Raw genomic sequence first — 15,577 nt, forward strand, 5'->3', positions numbered from 1 at the left:
CATTCTGTAACACAAAAATTAACTCAAAATAAACCACACACCCAAAAAGAACCACAGTAAACCATAAAACTTTTACAAGAAAACACAGAGGAAAATCTGCATGAGCTGGGGTCAGTCAAGGAGTTCCTAGCTATGACAGCAAAACTACATTCTACAAAAGAAGAAAAACTGATAACTTAGACTTTATCAAAATTAGTTTCCTTTGAGGGACACTATTAAGACAAAACAAGCAATAGACCAGGAGAAAATATCCCAAGAACTTGGTATCTAGAATATATAAAAGACTCTCAAAATTAAAAATAAGAAACAAACCTGATTTAAAACTGGGCAAAAGACTTGAACAGGCACTTCACCCAGGATGACATAATCATAGAAAACGAACACATGAAGATATTCAAGTCTCCCACGTTTCTTTACTGACTGAGCCACCAGTCCATGAATGCTGGAGTGGGTAGCCTATCCTTTCTCCAGGGGATCTTCCTGACCCAGGAATTGAACCAGGGTCTCCTGCATTGCAGGCAGATTCTTTACCAGCTGAGCTACCAGGGAAGCCCTCACTGGTCATTAGGAAAACACAAATTATAACTATGATGAGAAAGCATTTCAAATACCTGTTTGAATGTATAAGATAAAAATGTTACAATACAATGTTGGTGAGGATGCAGAGCAAGTAAAAAACACATATACTATTGGTGGGAATCCAAAATAATATTGCTTATCTGAAGACGGCTTGGAAGTTTCTTATAAAAATAAATATACATTCATCATATGACCCAGCAAGCCTATTAGGTATTTGCCCTGGAGAAATGAAAAATCATGTTCACACATGAATGACTGTTATTGTCGTGGTTTAGTTGCTAAGTCATGTCCAACTCTTCTGCAACCCCACGGGCTGTAGCCTTCCAGGTTTCTCTGTCCATGGGATTTCCCAGGCAAGAATACTGGAGTGGGTTGTCATTTCCTTCTCCAGGGGATCTTCCTGACTTAGGGATCTAACCGGTGTCTGCTGCATTACAGGCAGATGTTTTAGGGCTGAGCCACCAGGGAAGCCCACAAATGAATGCTTACAAGAGCTCTATCCAAAATCTCCCCAAATTAAAAATAACCAAATGTCCTTTAATAGATAAACAAACTGTGCTATATTCATACAGTGGAATACCACTCAGCAATAAAATGTTAACACATCAGTGATACGCACAACTGACCTAGGTGAATCTCAAAGGATGCAGCTGAAAGAAGTTGATCTAAAAAGGTTACACACACTATGAGTCCATGTACATGACATTCTTGAAAAGTCAACACTAAAGGGATAAAGAACAGACCAATGAATACCAGGGATAAGGAGCTGAGAGTGGGAGAGGGTGAGAGTGTGCCTGCAGAGGGATGGCACAAAGGAGTGTTTGGGGAGACAGAACTGTTCTGTATCCTGATTGTACTGCTGTGACTACAGGACCCTATAGGGGCCAAAAATCACTTTAAAAATAATAATCAGTACTACTAAACTTGTTCCTTTCATTTTCCTTATGTAAAACATTTTAAGATTTGATAAGGTAGATATTGGGCTTCCCTAGTGGCTCAGCAAGTAAAGAATCCACCTGCAATGCAGGAGACTCAGGTTCAGTCCCTGGGTCGGGAAGTTCCCCTGGAGTAGAAAATGGCAACCCACTCCAGTATTCTTGCCTGGAAAATTCCAAGGACAGAGAGCCTGGTGGGCTACAGTCCATCGCAAATAAGCAGACATGACTGAGCGACTAAACCACCACCTCCGCTAAGGTAGACATTAACAGTTAAACCACCATGAAATTGGTGATTTCTTTCCTTTCTACTCTCATATGCCTACAGATGAACACTCAACTGCACTCTTTAAATCCTGAGAACTGCTGTGCTGGAACATCCATAGCATAATACTGTTAGGTGCAATGAGAGGTAATTTAATCACACCTTACAGACAGCACGGTGTCCTGTACACTGTGAGTTAACTTAGCAGGAGATTCCAGCTGAGTTTCAGTCACTGTTTAAATTGAACTCTGGTTTGTATGCTGCCTCCTTCAGGAAATTTCAAGAAAGGGTTTAGTAAGTCAAATCACAAAAGAAGTAAAATCGCAATATTGTTTTTCCCTTCTAACCCAATGGCATCTCTTTTCATCGCTAATTAAAGAAAATATTTTTACAGAAAGTGGCACTGACTGATCACTGTGCTTTACAGTAAAGCATTATCCTAGTTACCAGGCTGGAAGTTAGCTTAGGACCCAGGAAAATGGCAGTACTGGAAAAAGAGCCATGCAATTGCTGTGCTGGCAAGCTGACACTGAGACTCCATCATCCTCTGTTTACTCCCGGGCTCCCTACAAATATTAATACACCTCAGAAGGCCGGGGAATACACAGTGCACACACACCCTTTTTTGTTCCCAGTGAGCAAATGCTCAGTAAACCTAGGTTGAGTATACTGTCGTATCATTTGGCAATGGCAGAAGAGACACATTTTACTAAATACAAACATACTGATCAGGATTCATCTAGAATTTACATTGTTTAATCTTCCCAAGAAAGTGAATTTCATTAAGCTGAAATTGTTTTATTCAAAATAATACATAATTCAAAGCAACTGCTATTTCCTAGCCAACCAAGCTGCCTGATTGCTCTTTAATAAAAATCAGATAATGGAAAGCTAGTTTAACTCAGAGCCCATTTTTTTCCATTCCCTTGTGCTTCACATTAAAAAAGGTTTTACTGTATTTTAGAAAGCAGATAAATGCCAAATATAGTCTTTCATTTTCAGTTGGCATTTGCACTGCCTATAGCTCAAGTTCCCTCTGTGTACTATTTTCCTTAAGTTCCTGATTGGGCAAAGAGACCGCTTGACTTGTCTATTTCTAGAAAACATTTAAAGAGGTGCGATTTGGCCCGAGCTGGGACTAATAAGACAGATCATTAGTCTATTCCCAGTACAAATCGGAAGAACAGAGGAGTTCTTCAGCTCTCAGAGACAAGCGTTCACAGGTACAGCTTCATTAATTCATTAAATTTGGAGTAAATTCCCAGACTAGCTATATCTGTATTCAAATATGAGAACAAAGACACATTCCAAAGCCAATTCTGAGGACTCCCTGGAATATTCATTCATTTGAATGGCCTTTCTGCTCTCTTTCACGTGTACAAAAAACATGGGGTAACTGCAGTGTGAAGAGTCAGCGTGTCCCTTACACTTAATAAGATAAACAACTAGATTCATGAAGGGCCTATTACTTCATGGCCCCATTACATCCATTTCTCTCTCTTCAATCTCTTTGGATTTAAGAAAACAATATTCTCTTCTAATAAGAACACAAAAACTTTTATATGAAATGGAAGTGGTAATCCTTTCATTTTATATGTTACATGTCATATATTAGCACATATAGCAATTTTTTGGACATCAAAATGTATTAATGTAAATGTCATATTTGGTATAGTCTATGGGTAATATGATAAGATATGATACCTTCTCAGTGATCCCTTCTATATTATTATACTACTTTTATAACCAGAAAAACTCAAAATAAAGCTAATCTGAGGTTTCCCTGGTGGCTCAATGGTGAAGAATCTGCCTGTCAATGCATGAGATAAGGGTTCGATCCCTGATATGGAAAGATCCCACATGTCACGGAGCAACTAAGCCCACGTGCCGTATCTACTGAGCCTGTGCTCTAACGTCAGGGAGCTGCAGGTACTGAAGCTGGTGCCCTAGAGCCTGTGCTCTGCAACAGGGGAAGCCACTGCAATGAGAAGTCCACGCACCCACCGCAACTAGAGAGGAGCTGCCGCTCCCCACTTGCCAGCAACAAAGATCCAGCACGGCCAAAAATAAATAAATAATATTATATATAGAAAAGGCTAATCTGATATAGTCCTCATTGCAATGTATATAGGAAGAATGTATGTATACATCAAGAATCAGATCTTACAAGGTGAAGAAAAATAATGTAAACTCAAGTTCTCTTCAGAACTTCACCTAAATTAAAGAAGGAAACACAGTTGGTATTTTTATGGAAACTTTTGTTTTCTTAAAGCAATCTTTTTTTTTACACAATATGGACCTTACCTTCTTATGCAGTAGGCTATCTTTATAAGTCAGATAAATAGGTCTGAAATAAGAAACTTTCCCACCTTTTGGTAAATATATAAACTATTACTTAATAATTAACATACTTTTAACAATAATCATGTATTTTGCAACCATGATAATTAAGGGGTGGAGACAATAGCCTGTAGATAGGTAGGCATTAAGTAAGTAAGTGTGCAGAATCCAAATTTCATCCCTCCGAGGAAAAGATTCCAGAGAACAAACAAGGGTAGAAAGAAACAAAACTCTATGATAATCCTTGTTCTTTGCCATCTGGTCTCTTCAATGATTAAAAAATGTTCCTAAAGATAATCAAATATTCTTTCAGTTCAGTTCAGCTCAGTTCAGTCGCTCAGTCATGTCCGACTCTTTGCCACCCCATGAATCGCAGCACGCCAGGCCTCTCTATCCATCACCAACTCCTGGAGTTTATTTAAACGCATGTCCGTCGCGTCGGTGATGCCATCCAGGCATCTCATCCTCTGTCGTCCCCTTCTCCTCCTGCCCCCAATCCCTCCCAGCATGAGGGTCTTTTCCAATGAGTCAACTCTTTAAATAATCACAAGTGAATTTTTGTCTTCCTTAAAAGACCTTTACTATAATCTTTCTTATACAGGTACTAGGATTCTCAATCAACTTTGAAATGCCTAAGGCAGTCTAGTTGAAAATGCCAAATCAAATTTCTCTAACCTTCCCTTCTGTTCAGCAGCCAAATGCTAGCTCAGCTGTGCTAGATGCTATAGCTATGTTTTAAAAACAAAGGTTTAGTTTTTCTCTTTCTTTTCCTCGGTCAGCATTCACAGACATTGAGGTTCCTCAAAAAAAGACTTAAGCAAACAAACAAACTAGAAGAAAAGTCAGGATCAAGTGGGAAATTTCTTTTTTCCTCCTTACTTAAGGGAAGTAAGTATCTCTTAAATTACTGTCCAAAGTAACTGAGGAAAAGAGGCCCCATTTCAATAATGCCAGGTCAAACCAGCTTTATTTCACTATGCTCGGGTGAAAGAGTGTCAGTGGGAATATGCTAGCACAATTGCATACACCATGTCCCTTGATTTGTTTATAAGGAAATTCTATTAGTTACTCTGCAACAAAGTATAGTTTGATGAAAAATCACTAAGCTAACAATAGTTTAAAATGTATTTCAAAGCATTTCCTGAAATACTTGGAACTTTGAAAAGATTTAAAATTTCCTGTTTCTTCTAAACATAATTACTTAAAAAAAAAAAAATGATAGGTCATCTCAAATTACATTTTGTCCTTCCCTTTTCTCCAATGCTTTTCCCCCACATAAAATGGAGTAATGAATGCTGTTTACACAATATATAAAAACTCTAGGGTCCCCTCTCACACAAACACAAAAGCAAGCTTATAAACTTAAGATCAAATTATATTCTGGAATTTATCTTAAAAAAGAGGCTATGCACATTATTCAAATTACAAAGAATTTGATAAATGAGGATATGCATTTTTTTCAACTTGAAGAAACAAAATTAGACTACAAAGGAAACATCTAAAAATAATTTCAGAACTGTAAAATGTCTACAAACAGCACAGAGTAAAATTAGTAAATATTAGACATTTGTCCTCTGCTAGTTGAAGAGTGTTGAGATTCTCTACACTGAACAGAGAAAGAAAATTTTTCAAAAAATATGACAATGCAGTGTGTAACTAAAACATTTTTTAAAAATTTGTTTCAAAAATAAATATGGAAAATATAATTGTTATATTTTTTAAAGATATTTACTGTGAAGATTACAGGACAGTTTTTAGTTATTAGCAAATTAATTATACAGATTAACATTCTCTAACTGAAAACAGTGTTTGGTTCCCTATATACATTGTGAGCTTGGCATTCCAGTATATAACTCTCTAGGGATTTATTTAGTTTTTATATTTGGCAAATCTAATACAGTTATGTAAAGTTTAAAAATAAAATAAAATTTAAAAAAAAAGAAAAAAAAAAAAAGAAGTCATACAACAAAAAAAAAATAAAAAAATAAAAAGACTGTGAGAAAATCATACTTCATTGAAGTAAATGGCTTCAGGACAGACCTAACACAACCACTGCCTGTGCCAGGTCAAAAAAGCAAACAACTAAATGCTGATGTTAAGAATATGAGATGCTGTCTTCTATCTAAATTAAAATTCAATAGAGTAATAAGTACCTTATTTTACCAGTGTGTGGCATTTCCAAAGAAACGACAGTTCTGGTGTTTTTGTTCCTTAATAGTTACATTAACATTTCTTACAACAGGGATTTGAGAACCAGGTTTTTATTTATTTTATTAAATTAATTTTTATTGGAGTATAGTTGCTTTACAACGTTATGTTAGTTTCTGCTGTACAGCAAAGTGAATCAGCTATCTGAATACATATATACTCTCTTTTTTGGATTTCCTTCCAATTTCAGTCACCACAGAGCACTGAATAGAGTCAGAGCTATATAGCAGGTTGTCATTAGTTATCTATTTTATACATGGTAGTGTTACATGTCAATCTCAATTTCCCAATTCATTCCACCCCCTCAACATCATGGTATCCATACCTGGCTTTTAATGACAAAAATACAATTAAATACAAGAGGTGGGGTTTGGCCCCTCTAGCAAAGTGTCCAGCCTCTTTATCCATCCCAAAGAACGAATTTGTTTACCTTCTTACATTCCAAGAAGATTTAAAACTTGAGAAAAAAGATCAAAGGGGCAGTTTAAAGTCCCTTTAGCAGACCATTTAACAATATAAACAGAAAACAATGCTGTCTGATGTTAACAACCAGAAAAAAAAAAAACCCAGACAAATCCTAAATCAATAATTTAAAAGGCCACTTTAATGTGTATGGTTTTGTCCCTATTTGAAGCTCTCTCTTCATCCGTCTATTAAAATGGATCTCAAAATCTGTTATCTGACTTTCTGAAGATAATTCAATATATGGTAAATTCTATTTCCTTAATGAACTCACTCTTCAGTTTGTTTCTTTTCACTTGCTCATCCCTGAAATGCTCTGGTTTCCCAGGGCTCATCTCCTCTAACCTTTATGCCCTTTTCTGTGATCAAACTAATCAGCAACCAACATTTCAAGTGTGAACCATAAATACTTCTCCCCCAAACTGTGCTTTTTTTCTTCGAAAGCACCAAAGTTATCTACTCATGTGTCTACTGAACATCTCCACCCAGACATCCTAAAGGTGCTTTAAATTCAACATACCACTGACAGACTCAGTGTCTTTCTTCTAAAACCTTTTTTTTAAAATCATAGGGAACACTGACCCAGTCTCCTAAATTACTATATTACTATAAATAAATACTATATCTTGGAAATCTCACCTTCACACTTCAATAAAAATTAACTTCTAAAACCTGGTTCTGTTATTCCTTTGCTAAAAAAAAAAGGCCATAAGATAAAGTCACTTTCTTATCATGGTATACAAGGTCAGTTTACCTCTCCATCTCCAGATATTTCTCTCCTGCCTTACTCCTCAAAGACATACCTGCGTCTACAACATGCATTCCTCGCACTTCCCAGGTATACCATTCATTCATTCGATAAACAAGCGCCATCTATGTGCTAGGCCTGTTCTAAGCACTGGGGTTTGCAGTGAACAAAACAGACAAAGTTTCTGCCCTCATGGGCTTACATCCTGGTGGAAGCAGACAGACAAAAAACAAATATGTAATAGGTGAAGTGGTGGTAAGTGCTATGGAGAAAAAGATCTAGCTAGAAAAGCAATTCAGAGCAACACAACCAACAGCATGATCTGTAAACTTAAGACATCCAATCCACATGTCTTTAAAAGTACAATCATACTTCTATATCCCTTACTTTATTTACATTTCAATTTAAATTTTATTTTAAAAATATAACCCCATGAATAATATTGAGAGGTATAGTCATCGAGAGCCATTAAAAAATAAACATCTTAATAATCATAATAATTTCATATTTTGAGGTTAAAGTTGAAGTCTTAATTAAAATAAGACTTAATTTAAGTCCAGGTTCGATGCATGAGACAAGGTGCCCAGGGCCGGTGCACTGGGACGACCCTGAGGGATGAGATGGGGAGGGAAGTGGGAAGGGGGTTCAGGATGGGGGGCACATGTACACCCATGGCTGATTCATGTCAATGCATGGCAAAAACCACTACAATGATGTAAAGTAATTAGCCTCCAATTAAAATAAATAAATAAAAATTTTTTAAAAAAGAGTGTTTTTCTTTGAGTCCAGTGTTTCAGTTGGCTTCAGGATGCACCCCAACAAAGTATTATTTGTGCTGGCATATTTCAAATTATGTCATGAGATTAGAATAAACTTAGGCACTCATCTAGAATTAGTCTCATTGTCAGTTCACTGTCTCTAACTCACTCAAATTTAGGGCCTACAATTTAAGCCTCCATAGTAATACTACAATATTAGAGACAGGAATTTTTAGCTGGTGATTTAAAACAGTGGTCCGATGGTCTGAATCATGTAAGTACATGGTATGTCTCAACTGTTTACAACGAGCTGAAACAACTGGAGAAACCTATAGAAGAGCAATGCTTAAGACATAGGATATTATGAAAAGGATCTGATAGTGAGCCAAAGAAAATCTGCACAGACATTAATTAGCCTGTTTCGTACTCAAAAAATAACAATGATTTGCCTTCCCATCTAAATAATAATACATACTTTAAAAGACTTTAAAGGAACTCAGATTTTCTTCTGGGAATCTTCACTATTACTGTATTACATACGTGTCCAGTCTCTACATATCAATGAATGAAAGAATGCCTGCATGCCCACATGGTGGTGTTTTACTACTTACATACATATGTAAAGAAAACTTAAGGGGGTGGGGATTTGGTAGTTAAATCTGAAATGTTTTAAACTTCCAATAACTAAACAGAAATTAAACTTAGTGGAAGCCACACCTTACCTCAATGACAACTCTGACAAGGAAAATTCTGACAAAGATTTCAAATAATGATACGTTTCATCACATTCTGAGGGTATAACTTTTCACTCTGTCCATAATCCCTGAATCCTTATAAACACGCACACTGTGGGAAGCTTCTTTCTGTATGCTACATGACGATCTGCCTCTCCTCTCCTGAAATTGGTTGGTAGAGAGGGTAAACATCCCAGGCGCAGCTGAAATTCTGACTATGGTGTGCACCCACAGGAAATACTGGGTCAGGACGGGGGAAAGTGTAGGTAAGCCACTCTGCAATGTGCTCACTAATAATTCCTGTATTGGAGAAAAAAAAGCAGCTACCTCTGTACTGGAAGGGCAAGAGCTTATGTTCTGTTTCAAAACCAAAACCAAAGATGGCTAAGAGGCAAGCTTCACTTTCTTCCCAAGGCTGGGAAGAAAGAAAGTACATACCGCATCTGTGATGTCTATTTCATACACCCTTTGGAAAGTCCTGCGCTCGAAGAAAACAAGTTTGCCGCTGCCACATCCTCTTTGAACAGATGTCCCAGTGACTATGAGTTTATCATCTGGACTGAAACAGCAGTCAGTCCTAGAGACAACAGGAGTTTATAAGGTTAGGCTTATGACCCCACAACAAAGCAGCAGCAATGAGTGAGTTAAATAAAACATAAACAACATCACTGTAATAAGAGACAACTCTTATACAGGGTTTATAATATGTCAGACACTTACATTAATATCCCCATTTTACTGATGAGGAAACTGAGGCGGAAAGAAGTTAAATGAATCTTGTCTGAGATCACAAAAGAAAGTGGTGCAGCTGGGGTTTGAATTTAGTCTGACTCCAGAATCTGTGCTCTAATTTCTAAATATTATAATATCTTTTACTGTAAATAGAGTGTGGGAAAAAACTCAATATTGACATTGATCCTGTCTATACACAACTAATGTCTAAGTGGTAATGATTTTGACCAGTTTGAGAACTATTTTCATTAGCACTACCTCTCAGATAATTTGAGTTTTGTCAAGTCAAGCACCGAGCAATGAGGAGCAGCCTGCACCGCTGGAACCTAACTGACGGCTGTGATTCAACGGCTCTTGAGGATGACAGGTCCAGCCATCTGACTGTGAATACCCTAAGACGTGGGCCAAAGACGTTATGCAGTTAGCATTACTTGTAGCAGGCGCTAGGCTCAAAACATTCATCTTGGCTATAAATTCACGTTTGTTTGTCCATCTGTTTGTTTTAACAGATAAACACCATGGGCCACAGGCCATGTTGGAGTTAGTGCTCTGATATTATACAGCTTCCTCCATTTGCTGCTTCTATTACCATTGTGCTCTCCTTGCTGGTCATCATTTAATACAGATGTGAAATTTATTTCAACCAAAATAGAAAATTTTGCTTAGGTACCAACTGTGGGACTTAGAGACCAAATCCCAACCTCAGCTGCTTGCAGAAAAATCTTTAAAGCTTCAGTTACAACTTAGCAGAATGGAGATTACAGTGTTCACCCACCCAGAGCAAGACAGTCTGAATAAGGGAAGGTTACCAAATTACTGATTGGAATGATGATAAGAAATATTGAGGAAATAATATATAAAGGTTCAGTAACTATGAAAAGTTGCTTTTATGGTTGTTGTTGTTCAATCATTAAGTCATGTCTGGTTGTTTGAGATCCCATGGCCTGCAGCACGCTAGGCTTCCCTGTCCTTCACCATTTCCCAGAGTTTGCTCAGACTCATGTCCATCGAGTCGGTGATGCTATCCAACCATCTTGTCCTCTGTCACCCATTTCTCCTCTTGACCTCAATCTTTCCCAGCATCAGGGTCTTTTCCAATGAATCAGCTCTTCACATCAGGTGGCCAAAATACTGGAGCTTCATCTTCAGCATCAGTCTTTCTAATGAATATTCAGGGTTGATTTCCTTTAGGATTGACTGGCTTGATCTCCTTGCAGTCCAAAGGACTCTCAAGAGTCTTCTCCAGCACCACAGTTCAAAAGCATCAATTCTTTGGTGCTCAGCCTTCTTTATGGTCCAACTCTTACATCCATATATGACTACTGGAAAAACCACAGCTTTGACTAGATGGACCTTTGTCAGCAAAGTGATGTCTCTGCTTTTTTTTTTTTTTTTTTTAATTTTATTTTATTTTTAAACTTTACATAATTGTATTAGTTTTGCCAAATATCAAAATGAATCCGCCACAGGTATACATGTGTGTCCGCTTTTTAATATGCTGTCTAGGTCTGTCAGTTTTTCTTCCAAGGAGCAAGCAACTTTTAATTTCATGGCTGCAGTCATTGTCTGGAGTGATTTTGGAGCCCAAGAAAATAAAATCTGTCACTGTTTCCACTTTTTCCCCATCTATTTGCCATGAAGTGATGGGACCAGATGCCATGATTTTAGTTTTTTGAACGTTTAATGGTATGAGGATTCAAATTTTAAAATAAAGACAGGCCTACTCTGTCATTTATACACTATCAAAAGAACAATCCTTGAAAATGTTTTTACTATCTCAAGACCCTATGTGTGCACACAATGTATATATTCACACACACAAACACATGAACGTACATCATTTCAACTTCAAAAATAAAATCTTATGTTCTGAAGAACGTACAAAATTAAAGGAAAAATAAAATGCATCTTTCAAAAAACCTATTTCAATCACTCTCTAGTCCCTTTTCTAGATGATCTAAGACATATACTGTAAATTAACATGAAGATGAAGAAGTTACTTTACAATTCTCCTGTGCTTATCAAATATTAAAAATATGCTACTTACATTGGGAACATTGTGGGAAGACCTGAGGCAGAAAAGAGTGGCTTATTAAACTGTCGGATGTCCCATAATTTTAATGTATCATCACCTGATAGAGGAATGAGAAAAAAAAAAGACAGAAAATAAATTTTGCAAAAAAAAAAAGAAACAGTTCCATGTTTAGAATTTGCTAAACTTAGTATATAACTTTAAGAATAGGACAGGTGAGAGGAGGTGGGGGAGGGAGGGAGGGAGGGAGGGAGAGAGAAAGGAAAGAGGCAGGAGGGAAGGAAGAAGGAAGCAGATGCACATAACATGTTTTACTGTTTAACTGGGGAGCCTGAGAACAGTAGAAAGGTACAGGATAATGAACTAGCCTCCTAGAAGTTACTTTCCAGATTGATGTAGCATCTGTAGGCTAGGAGGAACCCTGAAGAATCTCTAAAGAGTGACTGTCTGCAGAGCAGATGGTAGTTTCCCTGTGGTGTATTTGTGCAAAACTTGACTTCTTAAGAAGATATTAATTTAACAACCATCAGGACTGAAAATAGTGCAGTTCACAACAGATTCTTTCTCCCACTTGTGTGTGGGTGAAAATATCCATTAACATTAATGAGGGTGAGCCACGTGATTCTGTTCCCTGCAGGGTAACTCTATCTGTGCCTCTCATTCTTCACCTTGCTGGGGAGTACAGCTTTTCCAAGCCATTTAAAATATAATGAATATTCTTTAAAGAATCACTTTTGAAATATTTCTATAAGGCTACTAACTAATTCCTGTCCATAATGAAAGCCAGAACTCTTATAAGTAATACCTTTGCTGTTCTTGCTCCCCAGTGTCCACAGCTGAGACCTGCCTCAATCCCTGGAGTCCAATAAGGAATTAGTATCAGATGCAAGTGAGGTGAGTGGAGAGTTCAATAAAAATCCCCATTCTCTCTCCTGTGACCCTGCCTCTGAAATCCAACTTTTGGCAGGTGCACTAATCCACAACTGGCTGGATTAGAGACCTGCTTATACTGGAAGAACGTTTTTGCTTTCAGTCTTTTTAAAAAAAGGTTACCCATCCTCACAATCCTCAAACAAAAAGAAAACATTAATCTGTATTAAGCAGTTTAGCTAGCCTGGCAGGTTCTGGAGCTAGCAGGAGCACCTCACAACACCCTGGGGACTTTGCTGAACAGAGAAATGTCCATCTGGCATATTCTATACATCCAGGAAAGAAAATGATGGACTACAGCAGACATGTGCTGCTGATGACATGTTACCCAATAGCTAGTATAGGATGCAAGGGGAAAGGAAAAATTATCACTAAAATGTCTTTGACTGAAATGGAATTAATCTCATACTTCTAAGGCAGTAATAGCCAACTGGGTAGGGCTGACCTATTTCAAACCCTACAGGAAGAATTTTTAAAGTATGCTCCTCTCTTATTCCCCTTGTCTCTCCCCACTCTACCCAGGAGATTTGGATGTACCACTCTAGAGATGTAAGAATGAGTGACTGTGAGAATTTTCAAGTAGTGCACTTACCATTTTAAAAACCCTCCTGGAGATTCAGATATACTCTTGGGCTAAAAATCACTGCTTGTAAGTAAAGAGTATAGCATGTGCATATGTGCTAAGCTACTTCAGTCATGTCTGACTCTTTGTGACCCTATGGACCATAGTCCCCCAGGCTTCCTATCCATGGGATTCTCTAGGCAAGAATACTGGAATGGGTTGCCATGCCCTCCTCCAGGGGATCTTCCTGACCCAGGGATTGAACCCACATCACTTATGAGTCCTGCACTGGCAGGTGGGTTCTTTACCACTAATGCCACCTGGGAAACCCACAAAGAATACAGTATATGGTATTAAGTAAGTCATCTGAGGACTCAGATAGCAGGTTAGACAACAAGATCCTACTGTATAGCACAGGGAGCTCTGCTGAATGTTTTGTGGCAGCCTGGATGGGAGGGGAGTTTGGGGGAGAATGGGTACATGTACATGTATGATTGAGTCCCTTTGTTATCCACCTGAAACTATCACAACATTGCTAATTGGTTATATTCCAATACGAAATAAAAAGTTTTTTAAAACAAAACAAAAAATAGGTTAGAATTGCTGAACCAAAATATATATTTTTATGCATATCCATTTTGCCACATATACCGTAAATAGAAAATACATGTACATGTGCTTTGATTTTTAAAATTACGTGAGGGTAAAATATATAAGACTTCCTGGGAAGAAAGAATTGGAATGGATTCCCCAAGGGTAAAGGAACACGGACCAGTTAAACTAAGGGGAAAGCCGTGCTACATCTGTCTTCCTTGCTTTCACTAAACCCTATCAGTTCAGTTCAGTGTCTCAGTCATGTCCAAACCTTTGTGACCCCATGGATAGCAGCACGCCAGGCCTCCCTGTCCATCACCAACTCCCAGAGTTTACTCAGACTCATGTCCATTGAGTCTGTGATGCCATCCGACCATCTCATCCTCTGTCATCCCCTTCTCCTCCTGCCCTCAATCTTTCCCAGCACCAGGGTCTTTTCTTCTTTCAGGAAAGGAACTCTGTTGTGATGTCCACAGTTTATACCAAGCACCTAGTATAATACTTAGCTCAGAGTGCTTACTCAACATACAGTAGTTAAGTGAAAGTGAATGATGTGAATAAACTATGTGAGAGAATAAATGTAACACTGCTAGATTCATTTGGTCTATAGAATAAAGACTGAATCCTTTATGATATTTAAGGCCATCTATAACATGGCTCCAACCTGCTGAAGCCTGATTCTTTCCTCTCCCCAAAAATAGGCCTACTAGAAGATTCTCAGGCCCACCCCACACTTCCCCGTAACGCTTTGTTTATAAACTACCCTTACTATTCTCTTATTTCCTTGTATACCACTTATTCATTTGAGAAAGATTTAGCAAAAAGTTAGAAACAACCTACATTCAACCATATAAGCATGGATAAGTCAACTTGTCAATACAATACAATCACAGAGGATTATGTAACTATTTAAAAAGTAACATCTAGATATACAACTTTTTATTAACTAAATTGAGTTAGTGTTTAAACTGAAAAAAAAAATGGTCAGCAAATAGCAGAGTTTGAAATACCAGACCAAGAACTATAAAATAATATAGAAAGAATATAGAATATCATCTACAAAATTCCATAATGTAGAAGCAGAGGTCATCCTCAGAGGTTCCAAACACTGATGAAATTTGGAGGTAAAATTGAAACTTGGGAAAAAAATACATATTTTCTAAATTTTACTTGGTAATTTCCAATAAAAGAATACTGCCATGCTGAAAATGCACTGTAATGAAAAAAACTAGACTGGCAAAGGCCATTAACAAAAGCACAGCCAGCTTTACTAAGTGCTAAGATATTGGTGTGATATCTGTTAGCGCTAAATATGATCATTTTACATATAGAAACACATCAAGAAGAAAGCTTTTAACCTACCTCCACGAGAAGCAAGGACAGTACCATCATAGGAAAAAGTCACGCAAGAAGTATCTGTGCCTGGGTCATGAGCTTGTTTATAGTGGAATTTCGGATGAACCTGTTTGCAAAGACAAGCAAAGTGCTAACTTCTCATCTGAATCCCAATCAAAACAGTTTTGTGGCAAGAATATTTTATCATCCAGAAAATGGTACATAACAGCTATAATTTCACCTGAATATAGTTTTTTTTTAATTCTGGAAAAATTCAAAGGGCTTTTAAAACATCCATTTGCTTTAGTAAGAGAAAGGAAGAGATAAGGTTAAAGTTCTAGTGTTAGGAGGTATTTTTCAGAC

At 37.5% G+C, this 15,577-nt stretch overlaps 1 protein-coding gene across 1 annotated transcript in view; it reads right to left on the minus strand.

Annotated features, from left to right (window-relative positions):
• WDR70 (WD repeat domain 70) overlaps positions 1-15,577 on the minus strand; it is a 283,113-nt gene that overhangs the window by 34,367 nt on the left and 233,169 nt on the right. The window contains exons 11-13 of the mRNA XM_055554926.1: positions 15,242-15,341; positions 11,809-11,893; positions 9,468-9,606 (exon numbers count right to left, since the gene is read on the minus strand). Of these exons, the coding sequence (XP_055410901.1) occupies positions 9,468-9,606; positions 11,809-11,893; positions 15,242-15,341 (324 nt within the window). The remainder of the gene's footprint in view (positions 1-9,467; positions 9,607-11,808; positions 11,894-15,241; positions 15,342-15,577) is intronic.

This window comes from Bubalus kerabau, chromosome 18 (genome assembly GCF_029407905.1).
Source record: "Bubalus kerabau isolate K-KA32 ecotype Philippines breed swamp buffalo chromosome 18, PCC_UOA_SB_1v2, whole genome shotgun sequence".
Classification (NCBI taxonomy): domain Eukaryota; kingdom Metazoa; phylum Chordata; class Mammalia; order Artiodactyla; family Bovidae; genus Bubalus; species Bubalus kerabau.